This window comes from Heliangelus exortis, chromosome 1, assembly GCF_036169615.1.
Source record: "Heliangelus exortis chromosome 1, bHelExo1.hap1, whole genome shotgun sequence".
Taxonomy (NCBI): domain Eukaryota; kingdom Metazoa; phylum Chordata; class Aves; order Apodiformes; family Trochilidae; genus Heliangelus; species Heliangelus exortis.
Window position 1 is genome coordinate 78,573,053 of NC_092422.1, and position 27,926 is coordinate 78,600,978.

Consider the following 27,926-nt stretch of genomic DNA (forward strand, 5'->3'; position numbering starts at 1 on the left):
TTGTCTGACCCACCATTTTCCATCATAAATCCCCATGAATGGCAACAGAAAGAATGAAATAGATGTGAGACAGACCAACAACCACATCAAAAATTGCCATTGCTGTAACAACTGCAGATGTAGGAAACAAAGAAACCCATTAAGCTGTTAAGTTTGGGAAGCAACAAACCTTAAACACATTGGCAGGTTCATGCTGAAGTTTTGACCCAGCTCATGGCAAAATTCCCCTAAGACCAGATTATTTTAGAAGTGAAGAGTATAAGCTTACCAGTCACTGCCAGTCAGAGGAACCAGACTCCCAGTACTCTAGAAATTAAACCTTAGGTATTCCTGAAAAGTGTCCACACTGCATGAAGAATTACTTAGGGATGTGCATCTGACCAGGACAGATTCTCTCATAATCTCTACCCATGTTGCTACCTCTGAGCAATCCCCATCAGTTCATGACAGCGGTGGCACTTTTTTAACACTTTAGCTGTCTCTGAGGTCATTATGGTTATCCTAGAAGCATTAACAGAACTAGTTGTAACCAAACATACTAAAACTCAGTATGGGTTAGGTCCCAGCTCAGTATGGTTATAAATCTCTGCAAGTATGCTAGAACCCTACTTAGGAGTCTCGAGCTATTTCCATACAGTACAATACTATAAAGTGGTTTATTCCTTTTTATTTTTGAGAAGCCTCGAACTCGAGGTGGTCTCATATGCACTTTATTCATAATAGATAGGTTTCTCAGCTCATATTACTCTCTGTTCCTAAAAACTTATTATGAGGGGAAGAGGCTGTGGTATCTGCAGCAGTAGCAGCAGCAGGGCTTGCTTTCTGAGCAGCAGCAGTGTCTGTGGGGGTAGAGACAGCAGCTGCAGCTGTAGCAGAAACACTGGGGATGCTGGCCGGCCTTATCTGAGTTGTGCCCTTGTGTGGGGGGGGGGGCGAGAAGCGGCTGTGGGGGCAGGACTGGGGGTGCTCTCTGTACGAGGAGCAGCTCTCACTCTCCAATCAGCAACTCTTGGACTCCAAAAAGGCATGCTCAACCTCATTACTGTGGTTTTTGTGTTACTCCTCACCAATATATGAGAAAAATTAACAACACCCACCAGAAGATTGAGAAATTAAATGCTATTGCTACTAAAATCTGGTGGAGTCAGCCCAAAATACAATGGAATGGTATAATTTCCCAAATTAAAACTAGGAGTGTAATTACCAACTAAGTTTTTTATCTCTGTATGAAACACTACTGCACCATGCACCATGATATACATCAGTATTGAGGACCCTATTGCAATGATGGTTCTTAAGCAGCTCTTACAAAAAACAAACCACATAGTAACAGCAATTCCAGCTGCAAAAAGACAGATCGCATACCCTAAATACCAAAGGTATGGCATGATTGGTTTAATCTCCAACCCTGTGAAATTTCCAAAGAACAAGGTCTGATTCCAGCTCAGCAAAGCCATTCTTCCACTGGAGTTGGAATTCAAACTATTCAGGCAAAATAGTCAAAGCTTAAACTGGACTCAAGCCAATTAGCTCGGGCCCCACGTTGGGCGCCAATAAATCTGTCACGGTTTAACACTGGCCCGGCGATTAAACCGAGTAACAGACGCTCTCTACTAATCTCTCTCTCCTCCCTGATAAGAAAGGAGAGAGAATAAGGGAGAGAGACTTATGGGTTGGAAACTAAACTACACAACTTTAATGAAACAGTAATGATAAATAGGAAAAATTACTAAATATATACAAATATACAAGAAAATGGATACCACATTCCTCCTCCCTTTCCCCCAATAGCTCTCACGTCACCACCGAGGCTGCAGGGCAGCCCTGGGAAAGTCCAGGCTGGACTCCTGGAGTTGGCAGCAGTCGGGAACTGGAGGCAGGAACACACAGATATGGGCTGGCACGGATCAGGACCACAGGCAGACGAACGGACGGGATCCTTCCAGGATGCCAGGTGAAGGAAGGGAAGCAGGAAAGGCAGGAAGGGCAGGCAGCTGGAAGCTGGAAGTAGGAAATCAATGGCTTGGCCCTCGTGATCCCTCAAATTTATACTGAGGATGGCGTATATGGGATGGAATGCTCTGTTTGGTCAATTCTGGCATCTATCTTGTCCGTTCCTCCCCAAAGGAGGGCTGCAGGTGGGACCTCTTTATCCTCCTGGAGGGTAAAATGTTTTCCTCAGAGCTGAGCAGTGTCCTTGGCTCTGCACACCAGTCTCTAGCAGTAACTATAAACATCAAGTGTTATCAGTCCTAGAAACACACACTGCCTGAGAAACTTGCTGTTCATTTCAGCAAGTGCAGCTACTTACAAGAGACTTAGCTAAAAGCAAAAGTACAAGACAGAAAATCACCTTTATCCTGGCCCAAACCAGGACAAACCCAATTTCGTCTGCACAGAAGGATCTGAATGTTACAAGCACACACACAAAAGATGAGAACAATTTTGTTTCAAAATACTATTGAACAGTATATTTTTAATATAGACTGAATTTAGATTAATACCAATTCATTATCTGTCAGAAACTTCCCATTTTACAACACCAACCACCAGTGAATAAATATGCTCTCCAGCTCAGCTCTTAAATCAAGCTTTAGGATGACCATCGAAAAAATTCTGATGAAAGTACATGCTTGATAAATATTGTAAGACTAACAGAGGTATGCATCAGCTGTAGTTACTTGACCAGTTTAACTTCACCTAACTGAATTTAAATTCAACTTCCACCCCATGAATTAACAGAAATGCGATATACATTATTTTCTCACCTTGTTAGTCCTCTATGTGGATGATGTAACTGCACTTCATAGACATTAAGACAGTTTAAAATATTTGGCTAAGAGACCACTGCATCACTACACCTGTAGAAAAACATGTTCCTGAATGTAAAGCAACCTCAGCTCAATGATCTTCTAATTACATCTAATGATGACACCAGAATAGGTGCCCAGTATAAAATATTTTTAATGTATCTGTAAGAATGAGAATTGCCTTTAACTATAAAACCATGTACCATCACTAATATTTAAGAATTAAATTATGGTAGTGTTGAAAATTACAGATTTGCCACTGCTCTCAAACTGGACAGGATTGCTCTATCCCAACTGCCAACATTCCTTACAGACAGAGAAAGAAAGAGATGAGAGGGAGAGAGATATGCTTGTGGCTTTTATAATACTTGATTATGATAAAAATTATTGATTTTTCCAAATCTAAAAAAAAATTAATAGTGATTTTTCTCATTGTGAAGATACTTATCAAGAAAACAACAGAGTATTCTATACAGAAAAAGTGGCAAGTTAAGTACTTAGCAGTGAAAAATTTAATCATACTTTTTTTATACCAAAGTTTGTAGACTCTTAAATTTTTAGCATAGTAAAAAGGTAATGTGCTACAAGCAGTTTTTAAACTATATTTGTAAAAATAATTATAATATAAATTACGCTACTTCAACTAAACCTTACAATTGTATTTTTTATTATCTGTATGTTTATTGCTAACTCAGTTAATACTTTTAACATCTTCTGAGAAAATTAATGAGACTGTGCCTTTTGTTGAAGACACAGCTTTTGACCTGTCAAACATCAGAATTGTCAGACAGGAATCACAAACACATTAAACTTCTACAAATTTCTACCAAATTGGCAGCTAGATAAATGAAAGAGGTCCAGCATAACCCAAGTTACCTGTTCTGCTTTGTTTGCTGAAAGGCATTTCAACACATGTGTAGATCCAACCCTGCCATAGGGCATAATTCAGGAAAGTGAAAGGAGATGAGTGACACTGGGAAACTTTATAGGACACGTGGTAGAAATTAAACATGTTGGCTAAGTGGTGGAAGGGAAAAGACGGAAAGGTTGTTGGTGCATGGTGGTATGCTGAGGGGATTTGATTGTGAACTGGGGCAATGGAGGTAAAAGAGCTGGGTTATTCTCTTACTGATGAGTATACACAACAAAGAAGTCAACAGGAAGCCAGACTTCAAAAGTTCTGCCCTTTTATCCATTAACAGCTTTATAGTTCCCGTTCTTCTTCTAAAGAAGAGGGAAAAAGAAACAAAACCAAAACTCACAAAAAAACAAAAACCAAAACCGAACAATGAAAAAACCAAGATCTTTACATTTTTAAGCGACACTTAAGTATTTACCAAACAGCTCAAAGCTCTACTACCACTCCACTCCTGAGCTACAGCCTACTCGTTCTGCTCGCAGATACTTTTTCCTCCCCCAGCGCCGCCGATCGCAAAATAGCCATTTTCGGGGTAGGAACTCAGATGACCTACTTCAGCTTCTCTGCTTGGCACATTCAGCACCACTCCGCGGTGAGCCAAGGCTCACAGGCCGAGCTCCCCGACGACCGGGGCAGGCGGGCTCCGAGTTGGAGACGTACCGCTCCGGGGCCGCGGCCGTCCCTCGGAACCCGCGCCGCGATCCCCCGCTCCGTGGGCTCACAAGGCTTTCACGGCGCCCGCCCGGCCCGGAGCGGCCCGGCCATGCCCGCCGCCTCGCTACTGCCTGCTTCCCGCCGCCGCCCCCATCCCCGGTGCCCGCGCACGCCCGGCCCGCCGCTCCCACCTGCCTCGGCAGACGAAGCCGCGGTGTAGGTGGGTCCCTGAAGCTCAGGAGGGGACCCGAACCGCCCTCGGTGGGGGCGGGCAGCGGCGGAGGGGCACGGGGGACCCCGGCGGTGGCTTCACCTACCTCTCGGCAGCGGCGGCGCTGAAGACGCGGCTCCTCCCGCTGGACCGGCGGAGAGGGGGGCCTCTGTGTAACATAAAGCCGGGGGTGGCGGTGGCAGCGGCGGCGGGAGGCGCCGGGGGAGGGGGGGGCTGAATAGAGGGGCAATGGCTGAGGCAAAGCCGTGAGGAGAAGGAGGAGGAGGAGGCGGAGGAAGGGGGGATCCTGGCTCCCTCCTCCCCGCGGTCCGTGCTCAGGGGGAGGCGGGGAGCCGCCCCCCGCCGTGCCGTGCGGGCACCGGCGCTCCTGGCCCTGCCTGGCCTCACCCCCGGGGTCCCTGCCGCTCCCGCCCGCCCCAAGCCGCTCACACTTGTTTACCTTCTGCGCTGCCTAGCGCGGCCGCAGGCGCCATCTTCCCCCGCGACAGGCACCCCGCACCGGCCGTCACTTCCGCCGCCACCTGCGGCCCGGCGGGGGTGGGGGGGACACACATGCCCGGGGCGGCAAAGAGCCCCCGCCCCGCGGCGTGACCTGTCCCACCCGCACCTTCCTCCGCATCCACCGGCCCCTCCAGCCTATACCGGCAATCGCTGGGAAACCGGGCACGCCCCTGGAGAGCTCGCCTCGTACGGGAGGCCAGAAGCTCACGGCCGCGGCTCGGGAGAGCGGCACCAAGGAGCATCATCTGCACCTGGCTCTCAAAACAAGCGTCCACTTTGCGTGGCTGGAGGGCGTGATGTTCCCTGTCACCCCGCAGCCTCAGGCTGGGCCCTGCTGCCAACCACGGCACGCAGCGCTCCAGCAGCTCTCGGCTTTAAGCCGGCAGCAAGCCCCGCGGGGACGCGGGGGTAGGGCTTGAGCTGACACCACCGGAGCCGTGGCGGCCCGGTTAGGACCTGGCTGAAGCCCTTCCCTGGCAGCGGGAACTGCAGGCTGGGCCCTGCTCCCTTCTCGGCCTTGCCAGCTTGGCGTGGGACACCGGGTCACCAGAGCCCCACGGGTCAGCGCCGCGGGTCACGGGCACTCAGCATCGCCGCCCGCGAGCGACAAAAAGCACATTGCCCGCAGGGACGGAACGGCAGCGCGGCGTGGGGTGAGTGGAGCTTTGCCCCAGCACTAACTTTTCACGTTACTTTCCCCACCTTGCCTTTTGCCTGACGAACTGCTACTTTATTGCGAGAGGTGAACTAAAAAAACTACACGGACCTCTGGTCTGCCACCCCCAAACCAATCGCGACCTATTCCGTACCTCCCCATCGCCTCTCACATCAGTCACTGCTGTAAATAGCAGGACACAGGCTGCCACCCTCTCCCTGTTTATTGCAGTTTCTATCCCTTTTCCTGCCTATTTTCAGCTTCTCACCACCACCCCCCACCCCATGTTTGATGTACACAAGAGCATACCTCCTCTATAGCTGCCACCCCCAAGCTGAACGTCTTTCCCACCTTTCACAGCTTCACACAATGAACCAGCTATTCCACGCACTGCTGCACAAAAGGCTTCCCACTGCTATTCCCACTCTTTTCAGCTGCCCTCCTACTACTGCCTGCTTCCTCCACACTACAGTCAACCTGCTGCCATTCACTCCTTTATCCCAACGGACTGGAGTCTCTCTACTCAGCCAGCTCCATACTATTCCACCTCAGCTGTTCACTCATGTGACAAATCTGCCCCTCCTCCCCGGTCACTGAGAAAAAGTTACATGTGGGCTTAGGGTGAAATTGCCACCCTTTAAGTGCTCCCTCTCTGCTGAGACAGAGAGCATTCCAGCTGCCTTAGTCTCAAACGATGGACCTTCTCTCCTTTACTCATAGGGTGTCTCTTCTGCTGCATCAAGCATGTACCCACTCACATCTCATACTTCAAAAAAGAGAAACTGCAGCAGAAAATAAGTTTTCTTGTATCCAGAAGTGATACAACCAAAACTTCATACATCCTTCTGCCCTCCTGGGACTTCTGACCTTTGCAGGTCAGTGAGGGTGGAAAAAGCTAGCGGGGTTGTTTTGGTATTACCTGACTGTCATTTTGCTGTTTGCAGTTTATGGCAAGCTGAGATAAAAGATGATCTTCAGGTCTCTTGTACACACTGCCAAAGATGACCTCAAACCTAGCAAAAAAAAAAAAAAGTTTTGACACATTTATTCTCAAAATTTAAAAGCCGCCCCCCAAAAACCATCTCCTTGTCCTTGACAGTAGACAATTTGCCTCTAAGGAAAAATCAAACTATGTTTATAATGCTTCAATTCTGACTTCCTAAATAAAAATGTGAGACTGTTAAATGTGGGCCTTCAGCAAGGACTAGGACAGTATCTACAGTACCGTAGTTAATATTATTTTACACAGAGATTCAGGCATCTGCACAAAGCTAGCTCCCAAGTATTTCCCAGTAGCCTAAATAAGAGTATTGCAATGAATAAAACTCTGCACAAATTTTTTTGAGTTATGTAAAATAACATTTGCCATTTCATTTGAGTAATTTAAAACATTTAATCAGGACATTTATGTGTAATACACTTGAAAACTCCTAGAAATGTTCTTATCTGCTTTAATCAGATATTTACAGCCTTTAGGTTTTACTGGATTTTCTTCACATCACAAATATTCCCAAATACAGTGAATCAAAGTAACAAGAGTATCTCGGAATACGTAAAATGCATAATTTCATTATTAAAATAGAAGCAAGTTGTAGGGTTTTTTCCTAGATTTCTGACAGGGTTCTTGGCAAGGATTAAATCCTTTTTCAAGGCTGCTGCAAATGTGACAAAAACTTGTTTCCATAATTTTACACTGCATTATTGCATAATTTAAACAGCTAAGTAACTACAGAGTCTAGTATTTTCAGTTCATTTTCATAAAGGAGTGATTATACATGCCCAGACGTCGAGGCAACTACAACCAAGTATTGCATCATGTTCCAACTATATTTTGTGTATCTTGGTCATAAGCATCTATTGCTTTTCCCAGAATTTTTTTTTTTTTTTTACAAATCTGAAACTATCACATGGCCTGATGAAAGATTAGATACGAAAACTTACTTTCCAGACCAATGTGCAAAATTATTGGGCTGCAAGACAAAATACCTTTTGTCATTGGCAACACCATTATACACAATGTAGGGTTTCTTACCGTATTTTCATATTCATTTCTTCAGGAATCCTGGTAATGTATTTGCTCTAGGTAGCAGTGAATAGAACTCAGTAAGTAGAACTCACTGCTAGCTCAGGAAAGCATGAAAACAGCAGTATTTGCCTAAGTGGGAGCATTGCTAAAACAAGCATACCAGTTTTATACAGATTCACTTTATCGCATTTCAATCACATGGTTTTCTGCTCTGCGGTTTGTCTTTTTTTTTTTTTTTTTCTTCACCCAAGCAGTTAGCGAGGCAAAACTGAGAACTATGCCATTTTCCAGCAGGCAAAGCCACTGTTGAGGAATGTGTACTTGACATAATTGGTTACTCCCACTGAAACCTGTTTCTCTGATCGTAATAGAACTCCTGTTAGTAGCAACAACCTCTGTACCCTTAAGAAGATTCCATGAAGGTGAAATCAATCAGGTTTCCCAGGGGGGAAGATTATGAATTTGGCTCTTAGTTTGAACCTCTAAGCTGTCTCCCATAACTGGATCAGGGCTTTTATTAGAATTTTAAAGTTGTTTATCTTGTACTCAACTCTGAAAACTGCATGCATTTGGCAGAATTTTTACCTGTTCAGTACAAAAGACTCAAGCTGTTCGTAACTTGGAGCAGGATCTCCCTAACACTAAGCTCTCTCTGTACAAAGGACAGTAAAAAGGGAAGATTGAAAGGTTGAAATTCAAAATCTTAGCAGGCTGATGGCGAGCGGAGATTACTAACATATGCAGAGTGCCATTTCCCGGTGTGAGCAGATAAACCGATCTGACACCAAACTAGAGACGCTCACTTCCAGTACATACAACCACGTCTTGCATCAGTTTTATCTCTACCTCCCCTTCTGCATCACACCCACTCACTGCCACAACTTAACCTATATTATCACGCTGACTGATACACACAAAACACAAACACAGAAAAAATCTTTTTTTTTTTTTTTTTGTCAGCACCTCTGAACCAAACTATGCCCGCAACCTCATCACCCTACCGCAGCGTTCTACATACACACCGCACTTAGCACAGGACAACCGCAGGCCCAGCCGGCCTGTGGGGAGGACAAAAGACCCTCCCCTTTCCACGGGAACACTTTCACAGGCGTGGATTCGCCAGACACGTCTCCTACCCGCGGTCACCGGGAGCTGCGTGTAAGCCCACACCTCCCACCACCCCACAAACCCCCACACTTCCTCCCCTCTCTCCCCAGACCACCCTCTCCCGGGCCTCCCCTCAGCCGCCCCGCTCCACCCGCGACCGTTACCCGGCGACCGGCGCACGCGCACGGAGCCTTCCCGCCGCCGCCGTCAGGGCCCGGCGCATGCGCGGGGCGTCCTCCTGCGGCCGCGCGTGTTGCATCACCCGGCGAGAGGGCGGCGGGGAGAGCCGGGGGGAAACGGAGGGGTCCTTCCGAGGGCTGCCCCGCGCCGCGCCTGAGCTACTCCCGCCCCGCGGCGGGGCTGTCGGCGGCTCCGTGCCGCCCGTCGCGGCGAGCTCCCGAAAGGAGCAACTTCTTCCCGGGCGGCGGGCGGGCGCTGGGCTGCGTGCCTGCGGCCCCGCCGCTGAGGGTTGAGGGGGGTCAGGCGGCAGCCCGGGCCTCCTCGCTTCCTCTTTGGGCCAAGATGGCGGGGGACGAGGCGGGAGTGACTCTGGGGCAGCCGCACCTCAGCCGGCAGGACCTCGCCACCTTGGTGAGACCCCCCCCACCGGGGGCAACCGGGAGACGGGGAGAGGCTACTGTGGGCCCGGGGGCTGAGGAGCGGCGAGTCTGAGCGGTGGGGGCCGCCGGAGTGCGACGGGGCCGGGGGGGCCGCTGCGGGGTGGGAGCAGCGCTCGGAGGTTGAGGGGATTTGTGGCTCCCTCCCTCCAGGCCCCGCCGCCACCGGTGAGGTGTGATGGGTCGCGGATGGCGGATGCTTTTTTGGGGGGGGGAGAGAGAGCTGCTTCACACGGGGGCTGAGGGAAGGGGTAGGTGGCAGTAGGCGCAGGGCAGAGCGGCGGCGCCGGGAGCAGGTTCGGCCGGTGGCAGCGGGTGTGGGCCGGCTGGATGAGGCACTTGGCTTGCCGGTGAGGTTGGGTCCGCGGCTTGGCGGCCTGGCCGCCCGGCTTTGCCTGTGAAGCCTTTGTATGACACTGATGGAGAGAGGCGTATGGTTTCCACCTCGAAAAGGCTGTCCTGCTCTAGCGGGTTTGAAGGCCTCTTCAGTCTATCAAGTAGAGTCTTAAACAGCCGATTTGTCCCAGAGGAGGCTGAGTGGATTGGTTGCCAGCCCTCCCTTGGCTGGTCTACCAAGATTTTCTTGACAACTAAGAAAAGCAACTTCAGTCGTCTCTCATGATAGTCTTGCCTATCAAAAGTCTCGCCTGGGCTGTCTCACTTGTTACACGTGTATGCAGACAAATCAGTCGAAAGGCCCTGTGTTGTCTCACAGGTTTTCAGCAAACACGAAGGGCTTGTTTGTCTTTACAGCCTTTGATATCTTGAGGGTTTGAGCACAACAGTTCTTTTGGTGTTATGGCTAATTGTGTTGATGCTATGCTGTTTAGTGTGTTTAGTAATGTCAGGGTATTTTTACTTTTTGTCATTGCTGACTGTGGCATTTGCCAGTCAGAGCACAGATAGGCCTAGTTAGGAGGTCAGTAGGAATTATTTTTAAATCCTGTTCTCTATTTTTTCATTTGGCCTTTGAATACTTATTGAGCAAGTGACTGGATCTTATAGCTGAGCTTAGCCTTTTACCAGTCTTCGGGGGAAAAAAAATGCATGCGTGCATATTTGTGTGAATCAGGAACATTTCTCTTGATGACAGGATTTGCATCATGCTTACGTGCCTGTCACCCTGCTAGATGGTGCCATCTGCAGGTCATGTTCCCATCGGTGACTACAGTGTTTTGTAGTCCTTTTAAGTTAGATATGCAAGAAACATAAATTTATTTGCCTGTGTTAGGAGGACGAAACTTGTTTTAAATGGATTTTAAATGTTTTATTCCTTTATTTATTTATTTTATGTTTTATTTATTATTATACTTGAAAATAGAATGAATGAGCTTATATTTTTACACAGACATGTAAGTTATGCATTGTTAGATCATTTATTGTATTTTTACACAGTTGTATAAAAATACAATATATGATTTAACCATACATAACTTAATGTCAATTAATGTGTGTGTTGTTTGTATCTTAGCAAAAAATTTCTACTCTGTCCTGCACTGAGGACTCTTGCCATCGTGCATCTTTGCTTGAACTGAGCAGCTCACCCATATGACTTCAGTGCAGAATGGAAATGAACTGTAAATAGTTTCAACAATAGTACAGAGGAACATTTCAGTGGATTTCAGCATTGAACTGTCCTTTCAGTATTTAGGCAAATAGCTTTAAAAAAGCTTTTGGTCTTTTAACTGTCAGGGAGGTATTTGTAGGTGGTTTATTTGCCAAGTGCTACCAGTAGATTCATACAATAACCTGTTTAGGACAGCAGAATTTTTATCTGGTGTCTAAAGCAGAAGTAACAGCATTTGAGAAAAAGTAGCCTTAAAAAAAGGGAATCCATGGTGTTAATGAAATCTCTCGTTCTGCTGAATCCAAAGTGTCAAGCTGTAATTATATATTGAGTGTAATGGAAACATACCAATTAAACAACTGTTTAATGACAAATATATATCTTAAGCATATATGTATTTTACCTTGTAACTTGTGGAAAGTTAATTTGAATTTACCTGTTATGTGTAATTTAAGTTTTGGGGCAGTTAGGGGGGTTCTATGTGTTAGAACTTATTTTGAGGTGGTTTTTTTTTTGTGTACTTCCATCTTTAACATCTTGGAGCCTATACTGGTTTACAATCAGTGTTTTGATTTACCATCCTTATTAGTTTACAACCAGAATTTTGTTCACTTTTTGTCCTATTTAACACAGTTGAGAGACTGGAGTACATATGTAGAACTATTTTAATGAGCTTGGTTGGAATTTCCTGAATAGGACCACTGGATAATTTTTAAGAAAATACATCTAGTACTCTCTAAGCATCTAGATACAAGATTAATAAATTCTAAAATCTTCCTCATGCAGGATGTTACCAAGCTGACACCTCTTTCACCAGAAGTCATCAGCAGACAAGCAACAATTAATATAGGTAAAAAGAAACCTTTAAAAAATAAAGGTGCATTAACGTGACTGGTGCCCATGCAGTAGCATATAGTACCTATGGGAGAATATTTTAAAGAAATCTCTACTGAAACAGACAGTAATATAGATAAAGTGTTTTTATTGTAAATTTTTTTAAGCCACAGGAAAATAATTGTCATACCCTAACTTGGAATGCACCATTTTTACTACAAGAACACTGTGGAATGAAGTGGGGAACAGTTTATTTTACTTTAAAATTAAGTACTGGGATGAGTTTCATGAGAATGCAAAGGTCTGTCCATTGGGATATGGACAGCTTCAGATCTTGTTTAATCAAAATTTATTACAAAACTCATATTTGCTTCTCTTGGGAGCTGTGGACTTAATGGCTACAAGGAGCTTGGGGTAATTATCTGTTGATTGTAACGGAATATTACACAGCATTTAAAAATGGTTTACTGACAAATGTTTGCTTTTAAAACATAGGTACAATTGGTCATGTAGCCCATGGAAAGTCAACAGTAGTCAAAGCTATATCTGGAGTTCATACTGTCAGATTTAAAAATGAACTGGAAAGAAATATCACAATCAAGCTGGGTTATGCTAATGCAAAGGTGAGACATTACTATAAATCTAACAAATGTTGATAAAATATTTCAGGGTGGGTGTAAACTTATAAGTAACTAATCCTTGATGAGTAAAACTTTTTCTCAATTTTCAAAAATTACAGATTTACAAGCTGGATGACCCAAGCTGTTCCCGGCCAGAGTGTTACCGATCCTGTGGAAGCAGCACCCCAGATGAGTTTCCCACAGATATTCCTGGCACCAAAGGGAACTTCAAATTAGTCAGGTAACTGTTATAAAATTAATGGCATAAACTCTGTTCACCTCCTTTTACATAATGGAAAATAGTCAGGAATGATCTGCAGGCTGAATGTATTAATTGTGGCAGACCACATGTTCTGAGGTGCTGGGTACCCCTGATCTGAGGTATCATCTAAACTGCCTTGTTTTTATTAGTCATGATGCACAGTCCATGGTGGAGCCCAACTCTGTCTTCTGTGCTTGAGTATTTGCAGGACTCTGGGGTGAAATTTTTCTTCTATTAATATACATACTTTTTAAAGCCACTAGAATGAGAACTCAGATGGACCTCTCAAACACATCTTGAAAATTGCTTTCTGGTCGGTGGCCTTTGTTAAACTTTTGCTTTCTAGTGGCAGAAAAGTCTTCAAAGTTCTTAATATATGAAAGCCTGATGCTTAATGTGAGATTGGGCCCCTAACTGGAGCCAGGTGTCCTTTATTTGCTTCATTTCTATGAGAGCATCACACTGATCCTTCTGCAAGCACAGTAACTGCAACAGGTGTTACATGGATCTTTACAGTGATTGCTCAAATGAGAGCAGTAACAAAGACTGTTGTACAGCAAGATTCCCAGTTCATTCATATGTATAAAATACACCTAGTTCTGTAATCACTTATTTCCTTCTTTTCCTCAGGTTCCTGTTAGAGCACTTGTTCTAACAGTAACTTCTTCTGGAGTGTCACAGTAACTGCAGCCAATGCAGCCATTGTTGAACTGTTGGTTAAAAGCTTTGGATTCTTTATTTCTAGTAGTATTCTACTATTTGCTTATAGTAGATTTTTAACATTGTCAGCAAAGCAGTAAATTAGTCTCCTGATTTTTTTTTTTGGTGGCATACTACCAAGAAACAAGGATTCTTCACTGTGTATGTTCAGACAAGAATCTAGTGAATCCACTATTACAGTCTGCACAATAAAATAATAAGTTTGGAAATAAGACCTGCAACACTGTCTCAGTGAATGAATTTTTGAATCAAAGTGCAGTTACAACCATGTAATTAATGATGCATAATTTTCTAATACTGGAAAATGGGAGATGTCTTTTAAAAAGAAATCCTATGGGGTTTTGGTTTTTGTTCATATGGGGAGGGGTTTGTTTTTTGGTTTGTTTTTTCCCCAGTGCATTTAAATCTAGTCTAATTTATAAGCAAATTTGTGCAATATTAAAGCAGTGTCTAGTATGGATGTATGGTATCAAATCTTGAAACTCAGAAAACTATTCAGTAGCTGTTCAGTAACTTTTTTATTCTTATGAAAACATTTTTAAGGTATTACTTTTCAACATCTGTCTTGAAATGTGTATTTATCTATCAATTTTAAGGATGCTTTTAACCTTTGTTTGCTCAACCACTCACATAAATCAGTCAGAGAAATTGTTGATGATTGGCTTTTGGACTTCTTTTTAACTTTTTTCTACAACAGGCATGTCTCTTTTGTGGATTGTCCTGGCCATGATATTTTGATGGCTACTATGTTGAACGGTGCAGCAGTAATGGATGCAGCTTTACTATTGATAGGTAATGTTTGCCACAGAAAAGCAGAGCTTTTTGTTTTCCCTATTTTCTTAAATATAATGGACTAACTTTATATGAGTTTTAAAATTTAGTGGAATGGGGTGAGCAATTGAATAATAATTTTAAAAAAAAAAAGTATCCTAACAAGCTGGGTTTTTTAAACATAACTGTACATACTAAGTCTAGTAGCTGGCCCAATTGATAGAAGATTAATTAGGTAAGGTGAAACCTTGTAGTGGTATAGTACTGGAAAATTTATAGCATTTTATGGATATGCATTAGCTTACAGGTAAATTTTAGTTTCTCTGAAGTTTCAGTTTGGTTTAGATACATACTCTCAAGCTGTGCAGGAGAGTCCACAAACATCAGTGCAAACAGTAAACCCAAATGAATATTGACAGTATCAAGGTACAGGAGTTTTATCTTTATTTAGACAATTTTTAATCATATTTGCAAACAATAGGAAGTGTATAAAACTCACGTTTGTATGTCTGTAGAACAGTTCAGTGCTCTGCAGTGATAAATAGCTATTATACTACCTGTAGGGCTTGTCAACAAATAGGAACAGCTTCAGATACTGTAGTTTAAATAGTTAGAGGTAACTGATGAGCTCTCATTCCTTCTGCCTGTGTAGTTCTAGAAAAAGACTGAACTTCAGGTGAGATTGACCACCATAATGGTGCATCAGTCCAAAGCTGGCTTTTTGGATGGCTGAAATCCAAAGTATGCTGATACCTGTCCTGTTCACATACTTGATATTTTTATTGTGCTTTACAGAGTTTGGGGATTTTTATGGCTTTGGTGATCAGAAAAAAACCCCATAGAATTTTAGAGTATTTCTTAAAGGGTGAATTCTCTGCTAAGCAGCAGTCAGTACTGAGATGTCTAAAGACCTACAAGATGGAATAAATCAACTAGACAGAAGTTAGCTCTTTGGAAATTTTAAAAAGTTTGTATTTTGAACATGTAGAATGGGGAAAACACTTTGGGAACTTCTCATCTGTCATATATTGTGTGGATGCTAAAGCCAGCAGTTCCAGGAAGTGCAGGTGCTTAATAACTTGGATGATTTGCATGTAATTTACTGAGAGCTGACTGGTTGTTTTTTTTTGTGTAAAGGTATAATGGAAAGCAGATGTTGTAATTGTAGGAGTTTCATCTCTCTTTGCAGTTTCTATATTGCAGTCACCTTTCTTCTTTCAGCTGGTAATGAGTCATGCCCTCAACCCCAGACCTCAGAACATCTAGCTGCTATAGAAATCATGAAACTGAAACACATTTTGATTCTACAGAATAAGATTGATTTGGTGAAGGAGAGCCAGGCTAAGGAACAGTATGAACAGATTCTTGCATTTGTACAAGGTAAGTTTTCAACAGCAGAACTACAGTGAGTAGTGAAAGTTCTTCAGTGTTGGGACATGGACATCGTGGTTTTCTCTGTGCTTATAGTAAAGCTTCTCCGACTTAGATGATGTTCATGTACATTGTTAGTAGAAAAAGTAGACATTTGGTGTTGTGCTTCCTTTCTGTTTCAGTTTGTTTATGTACAATGGTGCTTTGGCTGTTGGTCAGAGCTCTTGATGTAAAACTAATAGCAGTAACTCCGTTCTAGTAGCTTTTACTGAATTTCTGTTTTCTAGGTGTTGTCTCTTCTTGGATTGTTTCTGGTGCAGTGCAGAGAGAAAGAAGCAGTATTTGTTAGGATTTCTAGTTCTCAAAAATTAAATCTGACTGTAAAATCAATATTGATGTATCAAATATTGAGATATCTCTGAGGAAATTATCTTGATCACATTGTGATCAGGAGTGAAATCTCCCCTAGAGCAGAAGCTGAACATGAGCCAGCAGTGTGCCCAGGTGGCCAAGAAGGCCAATGGCATCCTGGCCTGTATCAGGAACAGCGTGGCCAGCAGGTCCAAGGGAGGGATTCTGCCCCTGTACTCAGCCCTGGTGAGGCCACACCTCGAGTCCTGTGTCCAGTTCTGGGCCCCTCAGTTCAGGAAGGATATCAAGGTCCTGGAGCAGGTCCAAAGGAGGGCAACCAGGCTGGTGAAAGGACTCGAGCACAGATCCTATGAGGAGAGGCTGAGGGAGCTGGGGCTGTTCAGCCTGGAGAAGAGGAGGCTCAGGGGAGACCTCATTGCTCTCTACAACTCCCTGAAAGGAGGGGGTAGCCAGGTAGGGGTTGGTCTCTTTTCCCAGGCAACCCTCAGCAAGACAAGAGGGCACGGTCTCAGGTTGTGCCGGGGGAGGTTTAGGTTGGACATTAGAAAGAATTTCTTTACGGAGAGGGTGATCAGACATTGGAATGGGCTGCCCAGTGAGGTGGTAGATTCTCCATCCCTGGAGACATTTAAAAAGAGACTGGATGTGGCACTCAGTGCCATGGTCTAGCAACCGCACCGGTGGGTCAAGGGTTGGACTTGATGATCTCTGAGGTCCCTTCCAACCCGGCTAATTCTATGATTCTGTGATTATCTGACAGAATGTTGAGGGAGCAACTGTAAGGCTCTTTAGTACACTATACCCAGGAGCAACGTGACTACCTTAAAGAAGGTCTGGCTGGTTTGAGCTAAAATGTTGAAGGGAAGGGTAAATGCTCTGACACTTTATGCTTTGGGAAATACATTAAAAATGTCGTGAAATTCATTAATATTTTTTTACAATGTCAGAACATTTGGTCATGTCGCTGTAAATACTATTACTAAGGCTTCACGTTGAACTTGATTTTGGTTTAGGTACAGTTGCAGAAGGAGCTCCAATAATTCCAATCTCAGCACAGTTGAAATACAACATTGAGGTAGTCTGTGAGTACATAGTGAAGAAAATCCCAGTTCCTCTGCGAGACTTCACATCTGAGCCAAGGCTTATTGGTATGTAAATACTTCAACTTTGCTCTAGACTTTTGAGGCTAACCATTTATTCCATGTGTCTACACTTGGAATAACATGTTGGTGAATGCTCTAAAGAGGTAGGTTTAAAAGGAGCATTTAGTGCCCTCTTACTTAAAAACTTGCATATTTAAGAGTTGTATGGTGTGTTCATTGCTACAGTTAAATCTGCTTGGGGGAATTGCTTGGTTCTGTGTGTGTGACAGCAGCAGAATGCAGTAAAGATGAGGAATCTATCTGTGTCTTACAACATTCCTTTAACTGCTGTGAATCTAAATTTAATGAGCTACTTACAAGCTGTTGGATTTGAAAAGGAAATTATTCTCATGAAAGTTTTACAGGTAGCCTGGTTAGATTTTCTGTGTTAAGAGTCCTGTCTTCTGAAAGTCTCAGTTGTTTTCCAGAATATTTTGAAATTCAGTTCCACTACAACCAATTTGTTTGTTTGCTCTTTCCTCACAAAACATGAGAAACATCCAAAATGTATTTTCAGAATAAATGAAAATTTACTATGCTAGGACAAGGTTACAAATTCACAACTAACATGAAATTGGAGGGTTTTTTAATATCATTACTTTCTTTTTAGGTACTGATACTTTACTTTTTGCTATGCAGAAACAGTTAAAAAAGCTATTTATGTATAGGAGCAGCTTACATAATTTTGAGAATGAAATAAACTATGTACTTAAGAATCCAGCATAAAACAGTCATAGTATTTATCATTATCCTTGAATTATGTGTTTGTAGTATTTATAAATATGTGTATACTTTAGGAAGAATAGTGAAGCAAACGTGCTAAAGAAAGGCACTAATTCTTTAAAAACCTGATCTTAAATATAAACTTGGTTATGGTCTGTTCTTTTCAGTAATTAGATCTTTTGATGTCAACAAGCCTGGCTGTGAAGTTGATGACCTTAAGGGGGGTGTAGCTGGTGGCAGTATTCTAAAGGGTGTTCTAAAGGTAATGTTTCTCTCTCTTGTCTGGAGATCTGTAATTACAACAATAAGTGGAGTTTTTGCATGATTAGTACAAAATTAATCTCTACAATTTAATGTGTTTTAAAGTAGGATACAGTCAGATAGCACCTATCCACCTATCCTTTCTGTCCATGCCTTGTTTATACTTTCCTGTTTTAAAACACCAGGTACAAGAAATGTATTTTTGTTACCATTGTCTTAACTTTTGCTAATAGTGACACAAGTTTCATTGCTTACTAAAATAGAGGGAGATTTTTAATTTTTTTTTCCTGTCCTGACACTTTTATTGAATTACTGGGGGCAAAGAGGGGAGCAAAAGGTACCTCTGAAGATTGTGTGGGTTCCCACAGGTCCCACTTCCCTATTAAAATATTCTGTGTATTTTGATTTTTTTAAATTTTGTTTGTGGCATACTGCCAATAGATGGGAACTTTAAAAGTTGCTCTGTTAGACTGGAAAACCAACTACATCTTCAAAGATTTATAAAACTTTTCTTCATCTTGCAGTTTTTATTAATACTGATCAGCTGTACTGACTGAATTAACTAAATTTTTCTTAGTTCTGCAAGATTGCTAAATGAAATGTAAATTAAAAAACCCAAGCTAAAATTGAAATTCTGGAATTATTGCTGGTAAATATCCTTTGCTAAAGCAGTTTATAAATTGTATTTACAAGACAATTAATTGCTTCCTTGGGTATAAGTTACAGAGCTCTCAATATAGGTTGATTTACAGTAAATGGTGGAAAACAAGTCCTAGAAATTCTGCAGTAGCCCAGAACCAAGGACTTGTACAAGCAGTAGATCTTGGGCTAAGTAGGTCTTATCTGTGAATAGCAGTTAGCTTTGTTCCTGTGAAACAACCAGTTAATGACTTTTTCACTTTCATAATTAGGTGGGCCAGGAAATTGAGGTCCGGCCTGGTATTGTGTCCAAGGACAGTGAAGGAAAACTCATGTGCAAGCCAATCTTTTCCAAAATTGTGTCACTCTTTGCTGAACACAATGATCTGCAATATGCTGCTCCAGGAGGTCTTATAGGTGAGAATATTCTCTTATGGAAATGCTTTTTTTTTTTTCATGCTTGTTGAAAACGCTTGATTTTGCTTAATGAATGTCATTGTGGTAAACAAAAAGGCTCTGAGAAATTTCAAATAATACATATATGTATGGCAGAGAGACAACATGTGTGTCATGTTAGGTGTTCAGTAAACAACTTTCCTGAATGTCCCTGGTCAGCTTAGGTTAACTTGAATTGTTAAAATTGTAAAAAGCTTTAACAGCTTTGTTTAGACAGAGCTCAGCCATGCTGACATTCTGAAAATGCTGTCTAGATAACAAAATTTTCAGTATAATATCAGTTTGTTGGTTTTAGATCTCCTTCAAATATTATTTCAATAAATGAATATGAAAGCCACCTCTCAATTTCTTGCGACTTTCCTTGTTGTGTTGTAGGTGTTGGTACCAAGATTGATCCAACTTTGTGTCGGGCTGACCGAATGGTTGGCCAAGTTCTTGGTGCAGTTGGAGCACTGCCAGAAATATTTACAGAGCTGGAAATTTCCTATTTCTTGTTGAGACGACTGTTAGGTGTGCGCACTGAAGGGGACAAGAAAGCTGCAAAGGTCTGTATCTTTTGAGTTATTTTTAAGAAAGACAGGGCTATGGGATTTTTTTTCTTAATTTACTTTATCAACTTGTTGTGCTAAGTTTTATTAGCATGTAATTTTTTACAATTAATTTAGCAATTTTGTCAATATTTTGTTGTCACAAAACTTGCCTGTTTGCTTAGTATTATAGAAGAATAGTTTTCAGAAGAGTAGGAATTACTACCAGAGTTCTTTAAAGTACCATAAAGATTTTTTGTGTCTTGAAGTTAGGTATTACTGAAAAGATAATGGTAGTTGTTTTCCTTTGCTATCAAACTATTTATCAAACATAGTAGTGGAAAAGAAACTGAACTTGATTCATGGTACAGTCTCTTGTTACACAACTCAAAGTAGATCATAATTTTTCCTATTTGCAGTGAAATCTAAAACCTGCCTCATGTAACAGTAAATTAAGTACCTCAGCTGTCTCTTTATCCTGAGCGATTATTTACTTTTCGAGAAATCATTTTGATAGATGTAGGCGTAAGGGAAATGAGAATATCCACTTTATTTAAAATAATGGTATAATATATCAATTTGTAGCAGTATCTGAGATTGGTTTTGCTTTCAGTGCAGTTATGTGCAATATTCAGGATTTTTTTACAGAAAATGGCATGATACACTTTCTAGGTTTTTCCTACAAGAACTTGACGTTCCAAACATATTTACATATTTTTCATTTCACAATGGTTAAAATAGAAACTTTACCCACCGATGCTGTGTATGGTTTCTATGTGGGGAAATTTATAGTTTTTTTTACAAGTTTGGTTTTTTTTTGTGGCAGTTAGGTAATGGAAATTCTTAATACTATGTGTAGTATGTTGTTTGGCTTTTTATTACTAAAGCTTATGTTTAAGATTTTTATATCTTTTCCTTCAGGTGCAAAAATTATCAAAGAATGAAGTTTTAATGGTAAACATAGGATCCCTGTCTACTGGGGGGAGAGTCAGTGCAGTAAAGGCTGATTTGGGAAAGATTGTGCTAACCAACCCAGTATGCACAGAAGTGGGAGAAAAAATTGCCCTGAGTCGAAGAGTTGAGAAGCACTGGCGGTAAGTTGGTGCTAAATTGGTAGAGTACCTGGTTGTTCTAATTTTAACAAAAAAAAACCCCAAACATCTGATTTTTCTCTAGAATAGGTTAGTATATGTCTATTTTAAAAAATCTCAAGAATTCTTCTGATGCATCAACAGTATCAACTGGAGTGACCCATTCAAATTACAAGGCTGAAATGGCTGACTACAGAGTAGCATCTGGAGGCTGAAAACTATGAGCAGAATTGGCTGATGGTTCATTTTAAGCTTGGTGCCATGCTTCTCTTCAGTTGATTATGGATATTGTACCTATTGCTTATCCCATAAGACTTACATGAATATTATAAGGGCATTTAGGTTCATTTACCCTGCACAGCTCTTGCAGTATGAGGGGAAAGTATAAGAAAACATAGCTATTCATACGAAAAAAACCCACTTTATGAAAAAGAACCTAGCTTTTATATCCTTGGGTGTGTGTTTCTTTTTCAGATCAATAGGAAAGCATAGATGAGAATTCAGAGCTAGCTGACAAACTGGGGAAGAGAATATTCCCTGAAAAGAAGTACAAGAAAAATGTAACCTATTTTAAATGGGGCAGGGCAGGGAGGAGGAAAGAGGAAGGAAAAAAAAGGAAGGAAAGGAAACTATTTACACTGGAAGCTGGGTTTTTTGAACTATACACTGACAGCCTGCATAAATTTTAATGCAAGTTTTGTTGCTTCTGTGGATTCATTTGCACTTGAAAAACATGAGCAAGTTTTGCCAGAAAGCCCACTTACACACTTATATGTGTACAACATAAGTTACAATACTTTCAGGTTTTTAGTTTACTGTCTTAAGACACATGCTTCACTGATTACAAACATACAGATGGTCTCTGTCCCTCCTCCTTTTTTGTTCTGTGTTTCCACAAGCCAGTCTTAGATTCTTGTAGGATATTTTGGGTGGGAGAGAGGTGGAAAAAATTCATAATGTGAAAACTGGAGGCATAAGGATGACAGAAGGATGTTGATTTATCTTGGATGTTTCTGACTACTAAAAGTAATCGAAACTGTTCTTCTTTTCACAGTTTAATTGGTTGGGGTCAAATCAGAAGAGGAGTAACAATCAAGCCAACTGTTGATGACGACTGAGGAACAAAAGAGAGGGCTTCATTTTTAAAGATGAAGTGCCTATTTCTAATTAGGAGGGGATATGTTTTCATGGTGGAATTGGAAGCTGTGCAAACATTATCTTTGAGTTGTATGGCTGTCCTGAAACATTTTATTGAATTTACCCTCTTACTAAAATACTAATCACTATCACCATTAAAAGTGTAAAAGAATTGGCATAGAAGTGGGTCTCGCTATCCACATTTTAGTAGAAATCAATTGTACATGTCCCATGGCATGTGTAATTTATGTTGTGTTTCAGACATATCTGTTTAATCAGTCAGGCCAGCCCCAGTGTAACACACCAACTATAAATCTGGTATTGAAATAAAATATTGCTTATTTTCATTAATTCATACAATTTTTCTGAGTAACAGAAGACTGCAGTGATTGTTCAACCAGTACAAGAATTAAAAGGGGGGAAAAAAAAGTTGCCCTCAAGACTACTACCCTTTCTGCAGCTATTTGCAGAAAAAACTTTCTTTGCATGGTTCTGACTTGAGGATTCCAGCTGTATTACACTTCATAATTGGGATGGCAGTGTTGACTGACTTAAATATGTCACTTCCAATATCATAAGGAGTTTTGGTTAAATCCCCAAAGAAGAACTAAAAGTAAACTGGATCTGAACTGGCAGTACTGTTTTTTTTACCTTATCTTAGTGTGGATTTACGAAAAGAACATGATTTGTTTGAAACTTAGGTGTTTGTTGTTATGGAACTCTGTGTTTGTGACCTGAGAGTTCTTCATACAGTAGGAGTAAACTGCTTATTTTGAAGCTATATTGAAGAAATATTAGCTGTGATCTTGAAATGCAAAATATCTGGGGAAGTTTGTAGAAGGGAATGACTTGGGGGCAGGGCAGTGGGGGGTTGGAATTCAGAATGAATGAGGAAAAGGGTGCAAAACCACTTTTGCTTGGCTAGCCTGAATCACTCCTTAGGGGAAGACATAATGGGATAAACTTACTGTAGGGTGCTAATGCTTTCATTCATTTAGGTTTAACTTCTTCATTTGTACTAATGTACATAGTTCTAGGCATTTATATACTAGACTATTTATCAAGTTATGCTGCTTTCCATATATTTATACAAAGTACTGTGTTCGTTTCTAAAGCCTGGTTTCAGTTGTGTTTAATATCTTCAGGGCCATTCTAGAGGTAAATACTGTTTCACCCATCAAAATGGACTTGGGTGAAACAGCTTTAGTTTGGTTCCTGATTTTGCATTGTATTTCGTGTTGCCTTATGCCATCTACATTTCTGTACTCAGTTTCTACATTTGTAAAGTACTTCTACCTCACGTGCTGTTGCCACTAAATACATCAATTTTTATCTAGTGCTTCTCCTTTTTAAGAGAGAGAGAGACAGATGTAGATCTTCCCCGTTCTTGTAGTACTTGACCAGTGCACAATCTTAAGTGTGTCTGTTTCAAAGACTGCACCTTCCATGCTTTGGAAGCTCATTTCTGTAATTCTGAATTTTAGAAATTTGGGTAAACTTATGTTTCCCCTAGTGTGGGAGCACGAGGCTGGGCACAAAAGACAAAGTAAGTTACCTCAGAGTCTGGAATGGCATCATCACCAGGGTGAAATCTACCCCAGAGAGTTCTTTCCAGATTTACTGAGTGTGTGGTTCTGATGACAAAAATGAAGAAATGCTTCTGACAAACTGGTTAAGCACCCATAGGCATTTTTAGGCATCCAGATATTTTGTAGAGTAGGCTTAATCTCTTCACCTGCAGTTCAGAAAATAAAAGTGCCCTCATCTTTCCAAAAACACTTCATCAGCAAGCCTTACATCCTCCTAGCTCAATAGCTGTAGGTCATTACTTAATTTAGGTCTAAAACATGATTTAATACTGCTGTAGCTAGTAGTAGTTTTACGTGGTATGTGTTATCAGTAATGTTAAATGCTCTATGGAAGTGTCTCCTCCTCTCTGAAATACAAAGTAGTTTCTTTGGCATGCACAGGAACTGATGGGAACTAGAGAGACAGTAGAGGCAGTGAAGTGACAGGGTAATACTGAATTTTTCATCTGACCCATTCTTGCATCAGCATCAGTCTGCTTTCACAATGTCTTTTCCAGCCTGGGCAGCTGCAACCTTGTCCCAAGGAAATCTCATATTTTGAACTGTTCTCCACTTCCTTCTGATGGCAAGACTGAGGTTCATTTGTGCTTGTGTGCTGTGTCACGCAGAAAAACAGTTGTCTAAGAAAAATGGTTGCCTAAGGGTGGTTGTTACAGAGCAGTGTATCTACCTCAAAATCTGTTCTTTATCCTTCTGAAGAGAAGGGAGGCTGGGAGCATGTATAGGTGGTCTGAGGTGTCAGCTGTGGTTTACATATAAGCAGTGTGATATATCCTATAAGCCTCAGATATCCATAAATACCAGGTAAATCCTATGACAAAGGGGGATACGGGGAAGGTGTAAAGTTCTTTTTTGTGCCACCAAAACGTTACATTTCTTCTACCTGTAAAGCTTTGACTCTGCTGGCATCAGTCAAGAATAATGGGAACATCTGAGACTTTGACGAACACCTGAAGCACGTGTCTCAGCAGCATCAAAGAGCCACATCTGAAGAGTGTAAGTGTACATATATTATGTGCTGATATGTCTGTATCCACACACACTGCATTCACTGAGCTGTGATGCTGAAGTTCAGATGAACTGAGGAAGTGATACCATGTAAAACTAAGGAAGCTGACAATTGGATTTCCCTGGCCAGGATGAAAATAGTAACAGATTGCTTGCAAGCTCTCTCACTTCATCAAGGGTTTGTTTCAGGGGGTTTATTTTTATTTTTTACCCTTCATAAGACAGGCTCAGTTTAGCTACCTGAACATAGGTGTGCTGTTGCATTTCAAAGGGGCTGCCGAGCTGGGCCAGGGCTGTGGCATTGGCAGCTGCCACAATCGCCACATTCTGCAGCTGTAGTGGCAGCCAGGCACCTGAGAGGGCACCAGTCCCTTCCTTTGGGTAACTGAACCTCCTCCAGTAATCTCAGAATTTGGTAAGTGGCATCAGTAGCGTGCTAAATTGTGTTACTTTCCTCTCTATAGTGATGAGGTATCACCTCAATGTTTTTCAGACTTCTGATACCTGAGTAAATGTACAGACCAGTGCTAAAAAAACTGAACTACTACCTGTTTTTTTAACAGCCTGTGACTGGTTCTGTATTAAAACTAGTGTGAGACATTGGCTGGCTGTGATTCCAATGGGTTTTTGCTTGTTAGTTCAAATTAAGCACACTACTTAAACATAACTGAGAACTCGGCTTCTTATCCGGATCACAAATACTATATTGCCCTGCAAAACCACTCAGTTAAAATTCAGGTTGGTTACCTGCTTTAAGAAATAATATTTTATGGAAGCAAAGGCAGATAAAACCTGAAGTATTTCTTAACTATTTGTAAATGCCAAAGAGGTGACTGCAGCTTAATTGATTTTGTGTATGGAAATCAAGTAATTTTTAATAAAATGGGATACTAGTTTCCTGTTGTTTCTGAGGGAGCTGAAGTTAAATTTAAAAGATAATAGAAACTCTGGGAGGAAAGGGTGGATGCTTTCCAAGGTCTGCGTGCAACCCCTGACCTGGAGCATCTCTGCAGCTTTGTGCTGTCTATCCAAGTCTTTCTGGCTGGACACAGGCCGAAAGAAGCTTTACCAGGTTTTTTTTTAGTCTTTCTGCTTCCCACCCAGATGAGCATGAAAACCTTATTAATAGAGCAAGATGTTTTTTTTAAGAGAGCAGAAACACCGTATTCTGGACAGCAATGGTCACATCGCTCCTTCACAGAGAGGTCTTGTGCCTCTTCCATGGAGACTGCTGAAGTGCTCATCAGTGGGACGACCATGGATGGCTTTTTGATCCTCTGTATATATGCTCTTCATGGCACAGGGTTTGCAACAACTGTGGGGATGCTACAGGGATTTGAAGGAACAATGTTCAGAACCGTGATTCTAATTAATTCCACATGGAAACACAATTTATTCCAACATCAGATAAACACCTATGGGAGAGCGGTTTACTCCTTTTTCTCCTTTCCCTTTCTCCCACAAGTTCTCTCCATGAAGAGAAGTGAAAGTGATGCCTTTACTGCCTGCTCCTATTTGTACAGGTCTCATTGTCTTGTGCCCCATTCCAAGTTCTCTTCCATTCAGACCTTCCTGCACAACAGGCAAGAGAATTGCCCCCTACCTTAAATTTGCCATAAGGGAAAATGTTGGAAAAAATGCATTTACTGGGATGTTTGAAATGAAGCTCAGTCACCTTAGTAACTTCCATAGAAACAAGAACCTTCTAAAATTGGGAAATGTCAGATCAATGGCAACGGTGGTCATAGAACTGCCTTAAAGGAGCAGAAGTTTGGGTTGCTGTTGAAGCTTGGACCTGTTCTACTCCTGGATGCATGTTCCCCGTACCTATTGTACCAGCTGCAGCACTTGCACAGATGTGTAGTGAATCAGGTGAGAGAATTGGTTTGAAAAAGTTGGAGTTTGTTGTTGTTGGGGTTTTTTTTTTTGTTTGTTTGGGTTTCTTTAGAAATTAAAGGAGAGAAAGGCATTCTTTTCTGTTGGCAGCTTACATTTAAAATGAAGTTTCTGTCCCAGAGTTTCAGGTGACAGGGAATGTGGGAAATTCTGTTTTGCTTTCCCTGAGTAAAAAATAGCCTTTAATATTTCCTCACATGCTTAACCTAAGATTTTATTTTTATGACTATGTACTCTATCTCCATTAAACTAATACTGCATCCCACCCTGTGTGCTTATATAATTTCTATAGATCTAGTAATTCACGCTGATAATGCAGTTTGAGCTGGGATATTGTAACTCTAATATTCTAATTCCAAGAGCAAAAAATGCAAGTGAATGATGGAAAAATAAACTCAAAACATCTCTCTTCTTCCTTTCACCAAATTCTGATGATTTTTCCTGCTTCATTATTTTTAGGCATTATTCTGGTGAGCTTCTTAAAGAAAGGAGACACACCCGAGAGTATCTATGAAGTATCTGGTTGGTTGGTTGTATACGAAGTAGGGTTATATGAAGAAAGCATTTCCCAGAGCTGTGTTGCTGCTGGTGCTGCTGCTGTTAACAGTCTAGGTTAGCTCTTAAAATCCTTGTTTCACAAAAATCTGGGGAGAGTCATTAGCTTAATTTCCTACTGAAGCTTTCCCTAAAGCATAATTTCATATATACTTTTGATTCTTATACTGTTGCATATTAGTAACATTACTTCACTGGAAAGAGATGAGTGAATGACTGTACAAAGCTAAAGAGAGTAATACTGTAATGCAGAAAAGATAAAGCTCAGAGCTTGTATTTGTGCATGATGCTCACTGAGGTTCATTCTTTGAAGAAACAGCTATAAGACACTGAGAAAGATAAAAGTCTTAGAAGGATGATTAAGCTTAGATTCCACAAAATTGTAAGATGATGTTTTAATTTGTCGCATTGTATACCTTCGAAAGGAGATATTTTATTAAAAGATTTGTAACCATACCTATAACGGCAAAAAGATAATGCTGCCTTAACCACCTTGGCTCTAGTGTGCAGGAATAGTCATAAAACTTCAAGCTCTATGTAATGACCAGAGCCCTGTGGTTATACACTAATGTATAAAGTTTGTTGTTGTAGGAGTTAAATTTACCTAATGGTGCAGTGGGTAGCTATTCTGGCGAGAGGATGGGTTTGTAGGTAATTTTTCAAAGAACAGTGCTCTCCCAGTGACTTACATGGACCTCTCTTAAAATAGCCAAAATAAAACATGGTGAGGGAAAAAAAATGGTAGTGACAAGCGGGTCTGCTAGTTTACCAGTTGTTACATGAGCTTCTGTCTCACCCTGTTTTCCTGGTGAGGCACTGAGTGGTTCTGAACAGCACAAGAGGAAGAAGGTTTGAGCTGTCTGA

At 41.6% G+C, this 27,926-nt stretch overlaps 2 protein-coding genes across 15 annotated transcripts in view; one reads left to right on the forward strand and one right to left on the reverse strand.

Moving 5' to 3' along the window:
• The window catches only part of KLHL15 (kelch like family member 15), a 31,902-nt gene extending 22,750 nt beyond the window's left edge, over window positions 1-9,152 (reverse strand). For 2 of the 14 annotated variants that reach the window (XM_071750048.1, XM_071750028.1), the window contains exons 1-2: window positions 9,069-9,108; window positions 6,691-6,784 (exon numbers count right to left, since the gene is read on the reverse strand). The gene's annotated coding sequence lies outside the window, so the exon portion shown is untranslated. Of the gene's footprint in view, window positions 1-2,768; window positions 2,862-3,686; window positions 4,029-4,700; window positions 5,022-5,054; window positions 5,252-6,690; window positions 6,786-9,068 lie in introns of those variants that run through there. The other 12 variants (XM_071750056.1, XM_071750038.1, XM_071749998.1 and 9 more) reach the window with 11 other exon arrangements.
• Window positions 9,151-22,649, forward strand: EIF2S3 (eukaryotic translation initiation factor 2 subunit gamma). Its single transcript, XM_071750070.1, has 12 exons — window positions 9,151-9,495; window positions 11,875-11,938; window positions 12,418-12,545; window positions 12,662-12,783; window positions 14,222-14,316; window positions 15,517-15,675; window positions 17,052-17,186; window positions 18,071-18,165; window positions 19,076-19,220; window positions 19,635-19,804; window positions 20,708-20,880; window positions 21,932-22,649. The coding sequence occupies exons 1-12, from the start codon at window positions 9,427-9,429 to the stop codon at window positions 21,993-21,995; spliced, it is 1,419 nt and encodes a 472-aa protein (XP_071606171.1). The 5' UTR covers window positions 9,151-9,426; the 3' UTR covers window positions 21,996-22,649.
• Window positions 22,650-27,926: the final 5,277 nt, after the last annotated feature.